Here is a 21399-nt window from a genome sequence, read left to right on the forward strand (position 1 = left end):
TACTTTTTTCTCCACTTCATGATCACAGTCTTGAATCCCATGTTATAGACTATTAATATCCCTCTTTTCAGGAAAAACAGTATGCGTGTATATATAGTATCTACATATGAAGTGACTATGGCCCAATGTTAAAAACTGCAAAATGTTACAAAAGTACGTCATTGTGGCTGGCACCATGGTGTAGTGGGTTAAGCTTCTGCCTGTGGCACAGGCACCCCATATTGGTGCCAGTTCATGTCCTGGTTACTCCTCTTCCAATCCAGCTTACAGCTTGAGAAAGCAGTAGAAGATGGCCTAAATGCTTAGGCTCCTGCACCTGTATGGGAGACCTGGAGGAACTCCTGGCTTGGGATCAGTCCAGCTGTGGCCATTGAGGCCATCTGGGGAGTGATCAGTGGGTGGAAGACTGTTCTCTTTGTCTCTCCCTCTTTCTGTAACTCTACCTCTCAAATAAATATTAAAAAAATACATAATTACAAAAAGAATTAGATTAAAAGATATGTGCATTTGCCATGAACATTCTGATGACCCCTTGTATGTATCAATCAAACATAAGCTGAAACTTAAAACCACCTAATCTGATACTATGTCTCCTGATAGTTTCTGATGTATTTCAATTGTGTTTCTTTGACAGTCCCAGTGGCTTAAGAATAATTTGTGTGCTGTGACTCCCAAACAAGATGGCCTCATGGCCCTGGTCCCATATATTCAACTGTCCATGTCAATGACTCTATTTGAATACTTTGATGTTAAGCACCACCCACCTACCCAACTGCCCTCATCACTGGGTTGGTGATCTGTCAGTTTTCCCTCTATCAGTAAACGATTCCTTCAACCACTTCAGGTCCCCAAACCAGGAGATGTTCTGAATCATTCTTCAATTGACAATTTCTTCAATTTTTTTAAAAAAGATTTATTGGTTTATTTGAAAGGCAGAGTTACAGAGAGATAGAGACAGAGAGGTCTTCCATCCGCTGGTTCACTCCCCAGATGGCCACAACTATTGGAGCTGCACTGACTGCAGATGCAAAGCGAGGAGCCAGGAGCGTCCTCCAGGTCTCCCACGCAGGTGCAGGGGCCCAGGGACTTGGGCCATCTCCACTTCTTCCCCAGGCCAAAGCAGAGTTGGATTGAAGTTTTGCAGCCAGGACTCGAACTGGCGCCCATATGGGAGGCCGGCACTGCAGGCAGTGGCTTTACCTGCTATGCCACAGCGCTGGCTCCACGATCTAGATCTTTCTATGGCAATAGTTTCATCTTATCTACGTTCATTTTTGTTCAAATTTCTTCCAACGTCCTGAGAACTCACTTTGCAGGCTGTCTGTTCAAACTAGGATCCAATCAAGACTGTTATAGCCCTTACATTTCTTTTACAAGGCAGGTGCCTTTTCACGACGATGAACTGCTGCACTGACGGCCCAGTTGCTTTGCAGAAGGTTCCGTCTGCTGGATCGGTTCCGGTAATAGTTACTTTGTGTCTCTGTCTTCTATTTCTTATACGTCACGCTAGCTGCAAAGGCTTGATAGGTCCGTACGAACGACTTCTGCTGGTAGGGAAGTGTCCTCAGTGCTACCATCAATAAAAACCTGTCTACTAAAATACACACAGCACCAGCCGTCCCGTAGGGCGGTCTTTCTAACACGCGGGTTTACAGGCTGCCGTGTGTCTATCGGACCACGCACACACACCCGGCTTGGGAGGTGCGGGTGCTCAGCGGTCTGCTCGCCCCTCCGTCGCTCCTCTTTCGGGGCGGGGAGGCTCTCCCTAGCCACCCCGCGCTCAGGTCACCTTCTTGGAGAAGTCGTTCATGACCCTGCATCAGTGAGCCCCCCCCCCCCCTGGCCCCGTCCGCACCCTCGGGACCCAAGTCCTCAATCCCAAGCGCCCCGTTTACTTCTCCTCCTGCGTTTCCTCCTTTTGCGGACCTTAGAGTCCGCGCCCTCGCCTGTCCCACGGCCGACAATGGCGCGGCCTCGCCTACCACTCAGCACCCACAGCCGCTCCGCGCACTCGCCCGGCTCACAGCGGCCCTTGGCCTGCCGGGTCCGGGCGGGCGACATAACGGGAGGACCTCACCCGCAAGCTGTTCGGGGGACAGGAGTGGCCACTACGAGAAAGGGGCACCGACAGCGGCAAACGCCAGACACCCCGGAAGCCGGGAAGCTTCCGCGAGCGGCGCCACGTCCACGTGACCACACGGCCGCACGTTCACGTGACCACACGGCCCCCGCCTCCCGCGCCCACTGCGCCTGCGCCGGCGCTCCCGGAAGCAGCCAGAGCCCGAAGCGCAGGCCGAGTGCGCGTCCGTCCGCCCGTCGGCCCACCGGTCCCGCCGTCTGGGAGGCTCGAGCGGCGGCAGAGGCGCCCATCATGGCGACGTTCATCTCGGTGCAGCTGAAGAAGACGTCGGAGGTGGACCTGGCCAAGCCGCTGGTGAAGTTCATCCAGCAGACCTACCCGAGCGGCGGGGAGGAGCAGGCCCAGTACTGCCGCGCGGCCGAGGAGCTCAGCCGACTGCGCCGCGCCGCGCTCGGCCGCCCGCTGGACAAGCACGAGGGCGCGCTCGAGACGCTGCTGAGGTGGGCGCGGGGCCGGGCCGGCGCCGGGCGGGGCCGCACTGCCGCCTGGCGAGCCGGGGCCCTGCCCTGCCCTGCCCGGGCCGGCCGGCCGCGCCGCCTCGGGGTGCTGGGCCCTGGCGGGGAGGGTTCTGCGGTGCGGACTGCGGTGGGAGGGCGTCCGGGGACGGGTCTGGACGGCACCGCGGGCCGTGGGGCAGTGCGGACCCCGGCCCAGTGTCCGTGCGCCGCGGAGGGGCCGCCCCCTCGGCGCGGGGTCAGCCCGCGAGGTCCCGGGGAGCGGGGAGCTGCGGTGGTCTGCGGCGCGGCCTGAATGACAGAGGTCCGGAGTAGGCTGCTCGCAGCCGGGGTCCCAGGCCGGAATGTGCAGACCACAGAGAATCTGTGATTGTAGGAAACGCTCCTGAGCTGGGCTGTGTCTGGTGAGCACGGAAGAAGCCCTGTGGCGCTCTGTAGGGAACATTTCTTTGCCCGCCTCCTTTAATGGCCTCCTTTCTGTGTGTCCTCTAGTCTTGTTCGGGGAAGCAGGGCTATAGCAGGTGTCTACCGGATGTAAACTAGCTTATGCTGATACAAGACTGACCCTGGTAGCCACAACGTCGAGGGATTCTCTTTCCTTAGCTGTTGGCATCTCACCTCCATGGTTCCTTCTAGGGCAGGCTTTGGGCATGTGTGGAGAGGGGTGGCCAGTGGGGGCCCTGTGGTAGTTACTAGGTTACAGGAGAGGCCGCCTTTTGTCCTTAGCACTGGGGAGGAAGCCACGGGCGGCCTCTGAGTGGGCCGATCGGTGCTGATTGGTGATGGTGGGAAATGGGCTGATCTCTTGGGTCACCCAGCTGACGTAACGTTTCTCTTCCCGATGGCTCAGAGCAAGGTTGGTTTGGACTGCGGAAGCTTTGGTTGCCAAGAGGAAGGGATCCTGAAGATGGCTCAGGGAAATTATGACCCGTTGGTGTTAATTTTAGAGCTAAGACTTTTGGCCTGCCAGGATCATTATTCTGTGTTTCGCAAAGGAGTTCTTTTTAAACATTTTTGTTTATCTGGGAGGCAGAGAGAGAAAGAGATACAGACACAACTTCACTCCCCAGGTGACACAACGACTCAGGCTGGGCCAGGCTGAAGCCGGGAGCTAGGAACTCAGTTTGGGTCTCCTGCATGGGTGGCAGTGACCCAAGGACTTGAGCTGCCTCTCGGGTGCATATTAGCAGGAAGCTGGAATTGGGAGTGGAGCGGGGACTAGATCCCAGGCAGTGGGATATGGGAGCGGGAGACCCGCTAGATGAAGCACCTGCCCCTAGCGTTGGCATAGCCGTTCTTTAGAATGAACGTACTTTAGAAGAATCGTCAGAGCGACTTTTGTGCAGAGGTGAGTAGTCCTTAGGCTTTTCCTTTAGTAGTGTGTATAAAAGTACAGTTGTGGTATCATGAGCGCTGTGATAAACATCTTGTTGAATGGGCTTGGTTGTTTAGATTTAAGGAGCCGGAGTCTGCAGTTCCCGCAGGGGTTTCAGACTGCAGGCAAGGACTAGTGTGTAGTGGCCAGATAGAATTCTGCGGGGAACTTGGGGGCTCCGTTTATCCAGTGTCGTTCCTCCTACTAGGCGTCACAGAGCTGTTGCCCTGTGGTGCAGCAGTTGCAGAGGCAGTCGCTTTGAAGCTGTGTTTCTTAAATCTTCACTTTTGGCTTTTTTGGTGGGATTGGGGTAAGCTCATGGGTCTGCCGCAGCCTGCTACATGTTACAGTGGAGGTGCGTACGAAAGTTCTTGGGTAAGTACACTGTGAAAGAAGAGAGTTATGACTCAGATAGTTGTAGCTGTCATTCAAAGCAAGCAGAACGTCTTACTTTCCATAATTATGTTTGGCTAATTGTGTAAACCAAACATTAATTTTCCTTATTTTTTTAAACCTGATGAACTTAAACTAATGGACTTTGAAAAAAGAGTTTAAACCAGTTTCTAAAGAGTGATGCTGGCTTGCGAATTCCCTCCTGTACGGGTCCAGTGCTAGTCTTTTTATTACCAAATTGCTAGTGTTCTATTACAATTTCCTAAAATACACATTTACACTTCCATACTCATTGTCGTGGTATTTCATCCTTTCCACAGTGGCTTTTACTAAAAATTGGTGAATGGAGAACTTGGGGGTGATCATGTGGGAGCTGTGCTGGTGTCTGCTTTGTGGGGGTCAGTTTCTTCGAGAGTTCCTGCTCCCCTTCCTTGAGAACATGTGATTGTGGGCTCTCTGAAGTTTCATCTTAGGGGAGAGGCTTGGTGTTTTTAACGTGGCATCTGTAAATAGGATTAGATTCTGCTCTGTTTAGTAGATCCCAATCCCACTTTATCATTGAGTTAACATTTTATTCTTGCTTAAAAAGTTGGTGGGGGCGGGGGCCACATTGTGGCAAGCAGGTAAAGCTGCCACCTGCAATGCCAGCGTCCCACGTGGATGCGTTGGATTGGGGAGTTGAGCAGGTTGGATTGGGGAAGTTGAGCAGCGGGGACTTAACCAGGCGTACATTGGGGATGCCGGTGCTGCACGCTGTGGCTTAACCAGCTGCACCACCATGCTGGCCCCTAATTCATTGATTTTAGGACTGTATTTTTTCTTATTCTTCTTTGACTGCATGCTACTGGTTTTGATATGTATAGTGTTCTTTTTGATACTTATTTTTAATAGTTTGGAGTTCTGGTTTGCCTTAACTCCAGTCATTTATATATGTTTTGGAAAATTTCTGAATAGTTTGTCTCTCGTCCTTTTGTATGTTAATATTTAGTTTGTTGTATTGTGGCATTGTCTTTTTCATTTGCAAAATGAAGTTGATGGAATTAGTCTTAGAATTTCAGAAATATTTTCCCAGCCCTGTTTCACAGATCCGGAAAGAAATTATTGTAGTTCATTTTACTTCATAGCTGTTGTTTATGTTCTGATTGTTGGTTTCAGGATGAGATACTGGGATAATATTAGCTGAGGACATTGCTACAGTTTGTTGGTCAGATGCTGATGGGGAGTCTTTATGAGCATAGGTGCCAGTTCTGGGGTTGTAACAGTGTGTTACATTTCTGAATCTGTAGTTGCCAGACTTTAATTTGGCTCAGTGACTTTGTTCTGTATAGATGAATAAACATAAAAGTTTAAAGGAAGATTTAAAATCTGATTTATTTTTCTGTGTTTTGATTTGTCTCATGTCTAGTAAGTAAAATGGATGTTTGGTCTATATCGTCCTGTGTAGCCATAAAAAGAATTGAAGAATCTTCCGTGGTGTTGTACACTAGAGGTTTAAGCCTGCCCAGCCAACGTTCTGGCAGAATCTTGCTAAGGTCCTGATCCCTTCACTCCTGATTAGTTACTTTCTTCTGTTTGCAGTGCTTCATTAATAATTTTTCATGTGAGAAATTGGGTACAGAAAGAAGTGTGAAAATCAGGTTCTGTGACTCCTGGCTGATATCCCTGGCCCAACTCTTCAGAGTCCCTTGTTTCTCCTTCTGGTTGGTGGGCTCGAGTTGGACATCCATGAATACAGATCAGAACTGTATGAGGGTCTATAATTTGCATTGTAGTATTCCTTTGGCTAATCCTGGATTGGTTGTTCTTGATCCCTACGTGTTTTCCTTAAAAACACACAAACTTAAAACTAGAATTTCTAGAGGGAATTTATCTTTTATTTATCCTTGAAATTTCAAAATGTGCTCATTTCCCAGTTTTTCCCTCAGTGAGATCTCTTCCCTTTCCTCCCCTCTGTTCTCCCCTTTCCCACCTTCCCTTCCTTCTTCCTTTCTTTGTTTTTCTCCCTTTCCTTTTCTCTTTTCCGTTGCAAGGCAGAGAGATAGTAAGACAGGCAGAGACAGATGAGATCCATTTTTCCATTCATGGGTTCAGTCCCCAAATGCCAGCAGTCGTCCACCCAGGCTGGACCAGCCAGGAGCCGGGTACTCGATCCAGGTCACCCGTGTGGGTGGCAGGGGCCCCTCTGCTGACCCCGAGGGCGTGCATTAGCAGGAGGCTGGAATTGAAAGTGGAGCTGAGACTCATACCCCGGCCCTCTGATAGGGTGTTCCCGTCTCCTGTGACGTCTTAACTGCTGTGCCAATTGCCCATTCCCACGTGAGATTTTAAAAATGAGGTATATTATTTGCTCTAAAGTGATTTTATAAAACACAAGACAACATGTAAAAATACTTATGCATAGTTGCAAAATAATCACCTGTAGTTAAAATTTATCACACACTGTTTTCCAGAAATTATTTTGAGTATTTAATGTATATTGTACCATCTTTGTCTCAGCCTTAAAGAAGATATTATCCTTACTTTAGGAAAGGTTTAGAGATTGAGTAACTTGGACAGGATCTCACAGCTTGATTGGGATTCAGACTCAGGGTAGCCTTGCTTGAAAGTCTGCAGCATTATGCCTTCTAAGTCTATTTAGGGCATTGTAGTTAAGAAAACATGGGGTTGGTGGTGTGATGCAGCAGAGTGCCTGTTTGCGTGCTGACTGTTCCACTTCCCGGCCAGCTCCTATGTGCCATGTCAGCAGAGGAGGATGACTCAAGTCCTTGAGTTCCTGCCACCCTCGTGGGAGACCCGGGTGGAGTTCCTGACTGCTGACTGCAACCTGGCCCAGCCCTGGCTGTTGCAGCCATTTTGGGGAGTGAACAAGCAGATAGAAGATTTGTCTCTCTCTGCTTTTCAAATAATAAAATATTTTAAAAACACTCTCACTTCTTTCTAAAATAAAATCTATACATATACTAATTTTCAGTTAGCAGCAGCTACTTTCTTTTTAAAACATTAATTTTTTTAATGGTAGTTTTTTAACAAAATATTTTATTTATTTGAAAGGCAAAGTTAGAGGAAGAAAGGGAGAGATCTTCCATTCATTGGTTCACTCCCCCAGAAGACTGCACTGAAGGAGTCAGGAGCTTCATCCAGGTTCCCACGTGGGTGCAGGGGCCCAAGGACTGGGGCCATCTTCCACTGCTTTCCCAGGCACATCAGCAGGGAGCTGGATGGGAAGTGGAACAGCCGGGATAAAACATTAATTTGTCTCTCGTTGAGGTTTGCTGCATACTGGTTAGATGATGTTGCTCTCCAGTGACTGCCCTCCTATTATATTTTTATTTCAATTACATAACCTGTCCTAATATGGGCATTTTACTTTGAGGAGTGCATCACTTAGTTCTTAAGTTTCATGAGCTGACCTCCAAAGCTGTGGAGTAAAGAGAATGGGCATGAAAAAATTTAGTTCGTTCTCTTTAGTTGTTCTTTATTTTCTGGTTCATTTGCAGAGCAAGTAAGTGTGTTTCCTACTGCCGGCTCGCTTACTTTCTAGTAAGGCCTGAGTAGCTGCCTGTTTTTGATTGGTCATGGATACCCCTGCAGTTACCACCCGGAATATTCCTCTCTGCGGCATTCTCCCCTGGCTTCCAGCACCTGCCTCCTGGCCAGGACCACACTTCCCTGTCGTCCAGGGACACGCTGAGTATCACAGTGACTTGGCTTGATGGTGGATTCCAGTCTGGGGATCAGCAGTCAGTGCATTAACCTTGCCTCCTGCCATCTGAGTCAGATGCCCAAGTTGAAATGGCTCTGCAGAGGAGAGAAAGGTGTGCTGGGATTTGGGATTCACCGGAGCAGAGAGTGAAAGTGACTGCTGGCCATTCCATCCCCAGTGCTCTCACAGCTGCCCTCCGTCAGCCTGGGCACACCAGGAGCTTGGAGAGCATGTCCAGCTGAGGGCAGTAGGACTACTGTGTACCTAGACTGCTCACCATGCAGGCAGAAGGGCTGTGGGGCTCACAAGAGATTTTTTTGTTATTAAAGTGTTTGCCAGCTGTCCTTGATTGTGTCTTTCCCCAGCAGAGCCTGTAACCCCCCTTTTCAGAAGGTGTTTCTGGTCCCCCCTCTGCAGCCCGATCAGCCTCCTCGCTTCCCACCTTCAGGCACTGTGAGCTCAGGCCCTTGACACTTGCTGTTCCCTCCTTACTGGCTTGTTTTTAGCCAGCTCCTGTTCATTCACAAAACAGAAAACCGGAAGTTTTACTTTTCAGAGATAGGAAAGGAAAATTACCTTTTTGATGGGGCCAGCGCCGTGGCACAGCCGGTTAACGCCCTGGCCTGAAGTGCCGGTTCTAGTCCCAGCTGCGCCACTTCCTATCCAGCTCTCTGCTATGGCCTGGGAAAGCAGTAGAAGATGGCCCAAGTCCTTGGGCCCCTGCACCCACATGGGAGACCTGGAGGAGGCGCCTGGCTTTGGATTGGCGCAGCTCCGGCCGTTGCAGCCAATTGGAGAGTGAACCATTGGATGGAAGACCTCTCTCTTTCTCTCTCTCACTCACTCACTCACTAGTGGCCAGTGCCGGGCCAGACTGAAGCCAGAAGCCAGGAATTTCATCCTGGTCTCCGTTTGACTTCTTTTTGTTTCCTAATCATAAAAAAGATGTTTAAGAGGCACTTAGTTTCCTTCAGTGAATAATGCAAGAAAGACAGTGTTGACATGGCCAACTGCCTAGGACCCTCATTTCTTCAGGGTTGGTTAAATGACTTATATCATGGATATTTCAGTATCTTGAACTTAAGTTGAGAAATAAATTTGTATCTGTTGTCATTCAGCTCCATTTCCCTGAACTTTTTGAAGTTTCTCGTATGTCTCAGTGAACATATAGTGAATATCTTGAGGTGATGGCCACGTAGGGCAGACCTTATCCGTGTCTCCTGCTGTGACGTTAACTGTAATGGGAGCCTGTTAAGAGCGTTCAGTGCTTAATATTTCAGAGGTAATTTCCTAATTACAAAAATACCCTTCATAATCGCAGTACAACTTTCAAAATCAGGAAATTCGTCTTGATTTTTTAAAAAAGATTTATTTATTTAGTCGAAAGAGTTACACACAGAGAGGAGAGGCAGAGAGAGAGAGGTTTTCCATCTGCTGGTTCACTCCCCAGTTGGCTGCAACAGCTGGAGCTGGGCCGATCCGAAGCCAGGAGCTTCTTCCAGGTCTCTCACGCGGGTGCAGGGGCCCAAGGACTTGGGCCACCTTCTACTGCTTTCGTAGGCCACAGCAGAGAGGTGGATCAGAAGTGAAGCAGCCGGACTTGAACCAGTGCCCATATGGGATGTCAGCACTGCAGGTGGTGGCTCTACCCACTCTGCCACAGCGCAGGCCCCAACCTTGATTTAATGTTAGGATTTGTGATGTTTTTTTCAGATTTTTAAAAAAAGATGTACTTTATTTATTTTGAATGACAAAGTTACAGAGAGGCAGAGACAGAGAGAGAGGTCTTTCATCCACTGGTTCACTCCCCAGATGGCCACAATGGCTGGAGCTGCGCCAGTCTGAAGCCAGGAGCCAGGCGCTTCTTTCAGGTCTCCCACAAGGGTGCAGGGGCCCAAGGATTTGGGCCATCTTCTACTGCTTTCCCAGATACAGCAGAGAGCTGGATCGGAAGTGGCAGCCTGGACTAGAACCGGCGCCCGTATGTGATTGCCAGTGCTTCAGGCCAGGGCTTTAACCCACTGTGCCACAGTGCCGGCCCCTATTTATTCAGAGTTTTCTGATTTTCCCGACTATGTTGTTTATTGGTCCAGGAACTTACCTTGTGCATTGCTTTCTGTAAAGTGCACTTGCTCCCTTTCTAATGCAGAGCATTGTTTATCTGGACACTGTGAGATGGGGCACCTTCTAGGCCCTTTCCTCGTATACACTTAGGAAATACGTGGGAGTACATGCACCTTCGTAGGTGCCTCTTTCTGTTCTCTCCACTATGTTGAAAAATGATTTCACACTGATGCCTTCAGTTTCACCAGAACCCCAGTTTATTCTAGCCTTCTCCCTGCTGGTTGCAGATCTTTTCTTCTGACAGTGGGAAACATGCCGTCATGGTCTTCAGTGTGTTTACTTACTGAGTTCTTCCTGTTTATAACCAAACTGATTGCCATGCCAGTCGGAAAACTTGGTTTCAGAAATGTTGGTCCTCTACCAGCTTGCTTCCCTCTGGAAACTTATACTCAGAAATAACCACTGGAGGAGGATGGCCCAAGTGCTTGGGCCCTGCACCCCATGGGAGACCAGGAGAAGCACCTGGCTCCGGATCAGCGCGGTGCGCCGGCCGCAGCGGCCATTGGGGGGTGAACCAATGGCAAAGGAAGACCTTTCTCTCTGTCTCTCTCTCTCTCACTGTCCACTCTGCCTGTCAAAAAAAAAAACAAAAAAAAACAAAAACAAAAAAAACCAAAAACCAAAAAAAACCACTGGAAAGATAGCATCAGTGAGGAGGGGGAGGCATAGGGGGACCCAGGGAGGGGGAAAGGCGCGATTAGAGAGCTTGGCCCCGGGGCTGGTGTACCAGTGAGGAGGGGGAGGCATGGGGGCCCAGGGAAGGGGAAAGGGACCATTAGAAAGCTTGACTCCGGGTTGGGGACTGGTGTACCAGTAAGGAGGGGGAGGCATAGGGGGGCCCAGGGAAGGGGAAAGGGGCCATTAGAAAGCTTGGATCAGGAGGTTTAAAGCTGCCTCCTGCAGTGCCAGTATTCTGTGTGAACACTGGTTTGCATCCTGGCCGCTCCACTTCAGATCCAGCTCCTTGTGAAAGATGGTCCTAGAGCTTGGGTCCCTGCCACCCACATGGGAGACCCAGAAGGAGTTCCAGGCTCCCGGTCCAGCCATTGCTGCCATTTGGGGAGTGAACTAGCGGATGGGAGATTCTCTCTCCCTGTCTCTCTGTAACTCTGCCTTTCAAATAAATAAATAAATCCAAAGACACAGCAACAAAAGCATGGCCCTGTCCCTCTCTGCCTCCCTTTGTCCCTGATGAGGGGAAACATTGCTTTCTGTTCAGTGATCTTTCTGGAGGCTGTGTGGAGAATGGAGTGGAAAGAATGAGAAAGGAGACAGGGAGATTGGCCCGGAAACTTGGATTAGTCTACCTGGAAGAGGTGAATTGTGTGAGTTTTGATGAGCTGTGCGGCCGTGGGGGAGATGAACAGAACTGGGCTCTCCTAAAGCGTATTGGAGGTTGGTGAACCTGTTTATAACCAGCAGCTTACTGGAGATGCTAATTTGTCCACTGGCTATATCTTAACAGGAAATAGCAGTTTAGGCCAAAAATTGGTTTCCTGAGCAGGTCTTAGTTTGCATATTTTTCTGTGGGGCGGGTATGAGTGTTTTGTTCACAGTTGTTATGGAACAGCCCCTGCAATCCTGGGTCTGCTTACCGAAGTGCAGCAAGCTGATGGCTGACGCTGGGTGCACAGAGCAAGCAGTTGGGCAGCTGTTGCTCCATGCTGAACTCAAAAGAGGTTAAGGGTGGTGACTTTTACAGATTAAAGCTGGGTTTGAGCAGACGGTGCTCAGCTTGTGTGCAGGTCTCTGGTTGGTCCACAGTGCTGGTGGGCTGCCTTTGGTCAGTCAGTGACAGGGCCCAGCACGTTCTGTTTGAGACAGCAGAGTAGACTGTGTTAAGCATAGTAGTGTGCTGTGTGGTCAGGGCCTGGAGTTCCTGTTGCTTTGCCTTCAAGTAAATAGAAGTAAATAAGTGAACAGTGAAAGTTTTCAGAGTAGAGTCTGTCATTAGGATGTTAGCTGAGGAGGTGAGAATTGGCCTACCTTACTCTCATGCCACTCCCTTAATTAAGAGAGTTAATCTTTAGCAGGCAGTTGACTACAGAGGGAAGCAGAGGAACTGTAAACCTGAGAGAGAGGTGGGGGCTGATAAAGCAGTCAGAAGCATCAGGGTCAGAGGCTTGATTTCACAAGGTTTTTCTCATTTTAATTTGTGTCAAAAAGACTAGGTTCATTAACCATAAAATAGCTGATTGATTTTAATTTATAGGCCACTCAGTGTAAGTATGAATAATTTTTATATATTCATAAGCCAGTTGTATTGGCATAAACTTGGTGTAATATTTAGCTCTGGTGGTTATTAATTTTGCTCTTTTTTTTTTTTTTTTTTTTAGATATTATGATCAGATTTGTTCCATTGAACCCAAATTCCCATTTTCTGAAAATCAGGTAAGTTTCTAATTTTGTTTTAAAGTTTTATGGTAACAGCAAGCAACCATTTCCCTTCCACTCGTAGTGTCATTTTATTGCAATCGGTGATGCCTTTTTTACTGTCATTAGGTTTTGTGAGGTATTTTCATATAAATTAGAAACTTTGAGGTCTGTTATGACTTTGTAGCCTTTTAAAGGAAGAGTCTCCTGGAATTCTGTGTATGTAATTTCTCATGCTGTGGAGCACTGGCCTGCATTGTCTATTCAGGGGATCTATTGTTGACTGATTAATACAGTTTGTTGTGCCCTTTCCCTTGACTTTTACAGAATTCAGAAAACTATAATTCAGGAAGAATTACTGTCAGTTTTTATGCTTTAAAAATTATTTGCACAAATTACATTTATGTAAAAGTTTCAGATGTTTGTATGATTAGATGTTACGCTACAGGAAGTCAGCTTCATTTTCTCTTACAGGCTAGATGTTGAAAATGCTGAGCTGTCTTACAGTCTTATTTGAGAGACTGATAAAAAGTTTTTAAAGTTTGTGGCACTTCGAACTTTCCATTACAAAGGACTTTAAACATTTGTGTGCAAAAGGTTTTTAGGTGAAATAGTTAAGTGTTGAGATTTGCTTTAAAATACTCCAGGAGAAAAGTATGTGTGGCGTGTAAGTGGGAAGGGGAGTTGGGATAGGTGAACCAAGAAGGATAAAAGGCTGAAGCCACTGATGGGTGCGTAGGAGTTCATGATGGTTCTCTCTCTGCTTTTGTGAATTTTTGAAACTTCCCCTAATCCGGAGCTTAACATTTTTATATTGGATTGTAAAAATAATTTAAATGAGGCTAAGTTATTTTTAAACTTCATATGTGGCATACTCAGAAACAGAGAAGTATGTAACTTTTTATTAAGTAAAATTTTCATTCATGTATAATTCAGAAAAATAAACAAATTGTGTATAGCCTGAATTTTCAGAAAGTGAAAATGCAGGTAAGACCACCACATAGATTGAGAAATAAGATATTATGTAATCCTTTCCCTCAAATTAACCGTTCTCCAACTTTTGTTACCATGGAATAGTTGTTTTTTGTTCTATCTTTGGGAAGCCTTTAGCGCTTTGTGTTTATTTGGCTTATTTGATAGCTCTTTATTTAGTACTTGTTCTGTTGAAGCCATTGTAATATGTATTTATAAATATGAGGAAAGTAGTATTTGTGATTACTGATGGAGAATGACCATTTGAAATATCCTATTGATGGTATTTTGCTTGCTTGTTTTCATTTTTTTGAAAGAATGACAGTGAGAGAGTGAGAGTGCGTGTGAGCACTATTTTCCTTTGCTCATTCATTCTCCCGTGTCCTCAGTGGAAGGGTTGGGCCATGCTGAAGCCAGGGACCGTCATCTGCTGCATCTCGGATGCGCTAGCGGGAGGCTGGAAGCAGAGTAGCCGGGATGTGGGCTTCCCAGTGGTAGCTTCGCTTGCTGCTCTGCAGGGCCTGCATGCTTTTGTGGAAAAGAAAGGTTAGTGAGGAGAAGGGAAGAAGCGCAGCTGGTTGGTTAGAGGACAGTGCTGTAGACAGACTGGGCTTGGTCCTTTTTCTCACAGGGGATTTTTCTTCTAAAGAGAGTGAGCTCCAGAAAGGTAACATAATTTCCTGTTTTCTCTTACTCTCTGCAGATCTGCTTGACATTCACCTGGAAGGATGCTTTTGATAAAGGTTCACTTTTTGGAGGCTCTGTAAAATTAGGTATGTAATTTTTAATAAAAATATAGTAAATTTGGCCAAAACATTTTGTATTATTTTTGGTTTTCAATTTAAAAATGCTGTAAATACTATTTTTTTTTTTTTTTTTTACATCTCATTTTCTTTTTAACTTGAACTTTTAGTGCAATTCTGAAATACTTGTAGAGAGCCTATGCCTTGCCAGGCACTGTCCTAGTTATAAGAATGAGTGAGACAGTTGTGTTCCTTCTGCTTGGGAAGATAGTTGGGTCATTCTCACATGTCTTATGCCTGTGAACCTACCCATGGGAGCATGGATGAGGAAGGTGTTAGTTCTACCTGTTGAATATGAGCAGCGGTTGGGTAGGACTTGAAGACTGAATTTGTTTTTTTTCTGGTAGAAAATAGCATTACAGGCACCACATCATAACCAAAAGTTAGAAGGGCAAAGGCTTTTTGATCTATCAGTTTGGGTGAGATAACTTCTCTGTGCTTAACTTCCTCATCTGTGAAGTGAGGATAATACTATTTATCTCATTGTGATTACTGGGTGAATACATGTCAAGTCCTTAGAACAGCACTCAGTAATATTAGCTGTAGTAGACAATAATACTGTGTAAGGTTATAACAATGTATGTAAGATTATATATATGTATATATATACATACCATATTATACTGTACTGTATGAGATATTTATGCCTTATAAATCGAATTGTAAACTTATATATACCATACTATATGAGGTATATTACATATACTTTATATAGTACATTTATGTATAGTTACTTATTTGTTATTTATTTGAAAGAGTCAGAAAGAGACAGATAGAGATCACCCATCTACTGTTTTATTCCTAAAATGCTTGCTGTAGCCGGGACTGGGCCAGGACAAAACCGAGAGCTGGGAATTCAGAGTGTTCCTTTTGGGTGGCAGAGGCCCAACTGCCTTGAGTCATTATCTGCTGCCTCTCAGGGTGCGCATGAGCAAGAAGCTGGATCAGGAGCAGAGCTGAGATTTGTACCCAGGCAGTCTGGGTACACGCATTCCAGGCAGCATCTTAACTGTTGTATCAAACCCCACACTTACCTACACTTTATATAGTACAGAGTGTAATATCCTATGTGTACCTTATAAAGTGTATAGATAGAATATATATATTTAAAGAATTATTTATTTATTTGAAAGTCAGAGTTACACAGAGAGAGAAGGAAAGGCAGAGAGAGAGGTCTTCCATCTGCTGGTTCACTCCCCATTTGGCTGCAACTGCCGGAGCTGCACTGAACTGAAGCCAGGAGCCAGGAGCTTCTTCTGGGTTTCCCATGTGGATGCAGGGACCCAAGCACTTGGGCCCTCTTCTACTGCTTTCCCAGGCCATAGCAGAGAGCTGGATCAAAAGTGGAGCAGTTGTGACGCTAACTGCTGTCTATATGGGATGCTGGCACTGCAGGTGGCGGCTTTACCCACTACATCACAGCACCAGCTCCAATAGAATATATATATATATATATACATTTCATATTCGACATATATAGCATACATATTATATTTTGTTTAAATGTAAAGTGTATATAATATATGCTGACATATAGGTGAGGAAATGGAAATAACTGTTATATAGTATATATTGTATATCTATGTTATGATAATTGTTGTTACTGCTTGAGACCCATGGCCTTGGAGCCGGGCTGATGATACTGGAAAGGAGATGGTGCAGAGTTGCAGATCTGTGCTTTTGGACTTGTACGTACTCTTCCCCTCTTACCTGTTAATAGCTTATGTTTTTTGAGCAGTTACTCCACTCAGGCACTGTGGAAGGAGCTTTACATTCATTATTAGCTTACTGATTTCCCCAGTAGACCAAAGAGGAAAGGCACTGTTATTACCACTTGTGAAAAGCGTTTTGAAAAGACTTAAGTGACTACGTAGGGCCACGTGGATAGGATTTAATGAAGCTGGGATCTGAATCCAGGAAACCTAACTCCAGGGACTAGAGAGAGGCAGACCAGTTAGGAGACAAGTGGTCCAGAGAGATCATGAAGTTAGACAAGGTAATGCCATAGGTCAGAGGAGAAGGGAGGGGTGAAAGGGATACCGGGGTGAAGGTGACTGGATTTGCTGTCAGTCAGAAGGAAGAGCAGGAGTTGAGAGTTGATTCTGAGGTTTGGTCTGTGAATATTTATGCATTTTAATAGGTTGAGTTGACTTTTCTGTTCCATCTGAGTAGAAACTTCTCTGACATTTGGAAATAATGAGTTTAAAGCTTAGAAGAGTTAAAAATTTAGGTTTGGGAACAGTTTTTAGGTGAAAATCAGTTTGTCCTCTCTGGCTGATAACAGGCAGAGAGAAGTGTGAAAGCCAGATCTAGGGAATATAGTATTTAGGCTGAAAAGGAGGAAGCAGTTTCGTAAATGAGATTGAGAGAAAGCCTTCAGGTCTTAGGGCAACCATGGAAACAAGGAGACCCGGACGCGAACGCCAGAAGAGTCCCTTGTTTACCAAACTGCATGTGAATTACCTGGAGAAAATGTTAAAAATGCAGGTTCTACTTAAAGATGAAGCTTAAAAGATGGATTTGCAAAATATGCAAATGCTGGATGTGATAAGAGGAAATTTTGGGGTAGGGCACTGGATTTAGTGTCCTTAAAAATACCTCTAGGGGTAGGCATTGTGGCACAGCAGGTTAACCACTGTTTGGGATGCCTGCATCTCATATCTGGCTGCTGGTTCCAGCCCAGCTTCCTGCTGATGTGCCTGGGATGCTGCAGATGATGACCCAGTTACTTGGGTTCCTGTCACCCACATGGGAGACCTGGAAAGGGTTCCTTGCTCCTGACTTTGACCTGGGGCGGTTCTGGCTGTTGTATGCATTTAGGATGCATTCGTTCACTAACCAGCAGATCGAAGATTGATCTCTCTCTCCCTCTCCTTTTCAAGTGAATTAATGAGTAAATAAAATAAATTGCTAAAAAAAATAGCTCCAGAAGACTTTTAGGATCACCTGGGGTTGGGACATCGTTGGAAGAATCATTGTGGTGGAGGTCACTTTGCAAGGTTCAAGAGAAGTCACTGGATTTTGTAGAGAAATTTCACTGGGGTGGGCTGCGGAAGCCAAAATGCATCAAGTGTTTGTATGGAATTGCCTTCTCTGAGTAGAATCATGGAGTATTTGTCTTTTTGTGACTGGCTCATTTCGCTCAGGAAAACATCCTCAAAGCTCCTCCGTATTGTAGCGTATGGTTTTATACCGTTCTGTTGTTGTATGTACCTCCTGTGTTTATCCATTCATCAGTTGAAGGTCACTGGGGATGCTTCACCATTCGGCTCTTGTGGGTGAAGCTGCTATAAATGGGTATGCAAATACGTTTTCAAGGTCCTGCTCTCAGTTCTTTAGGGTATATACCTGGAAATACAGTTGCTGGATCAAATGATGGTTCTATTTTTAGTTTTTTGAGGTACTGCTTTTCACACTGTCTGCACCATTTTACTGCATGACTGAAAATGCACAAGGGTTCTACTTTCTCTAACACCCTCATAAACACTTGTTATTTTCTGTTGTTTTGTTTAATAGCAGTTATCTTAATGGATGTGAAGTACGCAGAGTCTTTAGATCAGGATTGCGTTTTAGCCAAACTGATTTTCTAGCCCCCGGGAAACATCCTGAGTGAGTGAGTGAGTGAAGCTCGGAGGGCCAGCTAGAAGGTGCTTGCCCTGGCTCAGTTGGGTTGTAAGGAGGAACTGTTTTAAATGTGGTAGGAAGATGTAATTTTGAGAGGTGATAGAAAAGTGGAAGGCATTTATTCGAATTTAAGAAATTAAGCCAGAAAAGACTTGAGAATGACTATAAAGGAAATGTGGAAGTGAAGAGGAGAGAGGATAATTTATCCACCTTTTAAATTTTAGGTGATGGGACTGTTGTAGAAATGACTGGTAGGGCAGCTCAAAACATGGGAGCATGGTAGGTAAGAAAACAGGTCTGGAAACTTGTTTCTGTGAGGGCCAGTGGGACAGAGGTCATAGTATTTCTCTTTGAAACATTCATTTTTAGAAAAAATAATCTGATACATTTTTCCTTCTCAATTTTTTGCAGCTCTTGCCAGCTTAGGCTATGAAAAGAGCTGTGTGTTGTTCAATTGTGCAGCCTTAGCTAGCCAGATCGCAGCAGAAGAGAACCTGGACAATGATGAAGGATTGAAAAGGGCTGCTAAGCATTACCAGGTATGCAGAGAAGGAGTTCCTGCCTGATGGACAACACTAAGGGGGTTACACTGAAAATCACTGACATGTAGGTGTGTGGATGCTTCTTTACACAGCACACGTTTTCGTGAAAAGTAGTGTACTTTTAAAAATGGATTCCTAACCATTGAAGCCCTTCATAAACTGCCTGTAGACCAGGTCTGTTTTCCCTTGTCATTGTATACCCAGCACCTAGCACAGTGCCTGGCACGTGATAGAGGCTCCGTAAATGTTGGCTGAACAAAAATGATTGGACCTATGAGAAATCTCATATGTTCTGGATAAATCCCTTGTAAATGAATGAGCTCATTTAAAAAGATCTGCATATTATTTTATTATGTTTTCTTAGAGTGCGACACCTAAGTTTTCGCTGGTGTCACAAAAATAGAGCTTAACTTTTAGACATGTGGAGAGGCCAATTAAACTATAATCAGTCACACATGTACTTGTTTGTGAAATGGCTAAATCTATATTTTAGATACTAATTGTTTACTAGTTGACAAGTTTGTAGCAGCTTATTTACTCAGCTTTTTAAATTCAGTTATAAAACAAGTGATTGTTATTATGTGATATTATATATGATTGTGTTTCCATATTTTATATTACTTCATAATTTGCAAAGTATTTATGTACCTTATTTGACTGTCATGTAGTCTTGTGTGTGATTCATGTTATGTAATGTCGTTCGTTGCCACTTTATTAATGAGATGACTAAAAGCCAGAAGTATTAATATAGTCCATTTTGGTTTCAGATGTTGTGATTCCAAATTTCACGGAATTCCAAATGTTCCTTATGCCTCCCTGTGGAAGTTGCTTGTTTTAGAGGTCTAGTCTGGTTATTCCCATTGTCTAAGTTGATGGGACAGGCGAGGAATGTTGTTTTTGCAAAGAGAAAGGGAAGTATACTTCATGAGTGTTCCTAGCAAGTCATTTAGGTGATAAGAGAGCTGATGGGATCAGACCAAGTTCCTTATCCAGGCTGCCTGTCACCTGGTCCCTGTATGCTCTTGGGCAAGTACTTGAAATGCTCTGGACCTCTAGTTACTCATCTCTAAATGAAAGACACCAGCTTATCTCTCCTTAAAGACAGTCTACTTATGTAGTATTTCATGGCTGCATGAAATACAATGTTCATTTTAATGTAGTTAGCTTTTAGTTCTCTTTCTATAACCTGTAGCCTGCCTTTATAACAGTTATTTATTTATTTAAAAGTCATAGAGTTAGAAAGGGGGAAGAGAGAGAGTCCATGTGACTACAATGGCCAGAGCTGAGCCAGGGTGAAGCCAGGAGCGTCATCCTGTTCTTTTGTGTTGGTGGCAGGGGACCAAGCACTTGGGCCATCTTGGGCTGCTTTTCTCAGGCCATCAGCAGGGAGCTGGGTCAGAAATGGAGCAGCTGGGACTTAAACCTGCACGCAGGTGGGATGCTGCCACTGCAGGTTGTGGCTTATCCCACTGTCCCACAATCCTGGCTGCCTCCTCTTACATATTTTTTTTTAAGATTTATTTATTTGAAAGTCAGAGTTACATGAGAAGGAAAGGCAGAGAGAGGGGGGCAGAGAGAGAAAGGGAGGTTAGTCGATTGGTCTGCCATACGCTGGTTCACTAACCAATTTGCCACAATGGGTGGAGCTGCACCTATCCAAAGCCAGAAGCCAGGAGCTTCTTCCAGGTCTCCCACATTGGTGCAAGGGCCCAAGGACTTGGGCCATCTTCCACTGCTTTCCCAGGCTGTAGCAGAGAGCCACATCGGAAGTGGAGTAGCTGAGACTTGAACTGGCACGCGTATGGGATGCCGGCACTGCAGGCGGCAGTTTTACTTGCTATGCCACAGCGCTGGCCCCTCCTCTTACATTTTTAATCCCATACTGACTTCTTCCATTTTCCCAGTGTCACTTGTTTCATAAAAGCAAAGTTATTTTGATATTAGCCTTGACATTATATAATTGGCACCAAAAAGTCTGCTGTGATGCCAACCAAATCATTTACAGTGGAAAGTAGTGTTACTTCTCAGAGGACGAGGTGTCTGTGTTCCTTGGCATTGCTCCTAAGCACAGCGTGCGTAACTGAAAGGTGAATCAGACCAAAGCAAGAGCATTTCAGTACTGAAACCATTTTAATCGTGTTTTATTCTTGCCTTTATTTTCATGTTTTGAGGAAGTATATTTAAAAATAAGGTTAATCAGTTTGTCCTATTTGCTTTTCTCATAATTTGCTTTTAATCTTTGTTCAGTCTCTTGTTACTTAGAGAATTTTGGAAAGGTACTGTTACTCCATATAGGTCAAGTGTTGTGGATTGGTTTTACACAGCATGAAAATTTAAATAACTGTTAACTGAGTTAACACTTGAAATGACTTTTGTAACTGTAGAAAATTTTCCTAGAGTTTAAAGGAACTTTTTTTCCTCCTCTAGTTTGCTAGTGGTGCCTTTTTACACATTAAGGAGACTGTGTTATCTGCCTTAAACCGAGAGCCTACTGTGGACCTATCTCCAGATACTGTCGGGACCCTGAGTCTTATTATGCTGGCACAGGCTCAAGAAGTATTTTTTTTAAAAGCTACAAGAGGTAATTCTGATTTATTCTCCATCTTATTACATGTGAAAAGTTGTTATAGTCTGTAAAACTAAGAAGGTGATTAGAAAATGTTCAGATTAGAGCTTTCTGTTTTGAACTTGATGTGTGGATTATTGAACATTTTCATCTTTCCTGTTTTGAGCTTGTGGCATACATGTACATGTAAGACAGTAGTATGTGTTTGAAGCCTCACAGAATTAATAGTTAGCTGTGGTCTTCAATCACTGGACGCGAGAAGAATGTGTATGTGTGTTTGTAATATGTCAGACGTTTCTTTCATTCAGCAGGTATTTATTGGATGCCTA

The 21399-nt window shown here is 45.2% G+C and overlaps 1 protein-coding gene across 2 annotated transcripts in view; it reads left to right on the forward strand.

Annotated features, from left to right (window-relative positions):
* The first annotated feature begins 2279 nt into the window (after window positions 1-2279).
* Window positions 2280-21399, forward strand: part of PDCD6IP (programmed cell death 6 interacting protein) — a 72293-nt gene continuing 53173 nt past the window's right edge. The window contains exons 1-5 of one of the 2 annotated variants that reach the window (XM_062215940.1): window positions 2280-2580; window positions 12527-12581; window positions 14239-14308; window positions 18374-18501; window positions 20932-21085. In XM_062215940.1, coding sequence (XP_062071924.1) covers window positions 2372-2580; window positions 12527-12581; window positions 14239-14308; window positions 18374-18501; window positions 20932-21085 — 616 coding nt within the window. In that variant the 5' untranslated portion in view covers window positions 2280-2371. The remainder of the gene's footprint in view (window positions 2581-12526; window positions 12582-14238; window positions 14309-18373; window positions 18502-20931; window positions 21086-21399) is intronic. The other variant, XM_062215949.1, reaches the window with a different exon arrangement.

Source organism: Lepus europaeus, chromosome 2 (assembly GCF_033115175.1).
Source record: "Lepus europaeus isolate LE1 chromosome 2, mLepTim1.pri, whole genome shotgun sequence".
In the NCBI taxonomy this organism is placed as follows: domain Eukaryota; kingdom Metazoa; phylum Chordata; class Mammalia; order Lagomorpha; family Leporidae; genus Lepus; species Lepus europaeus.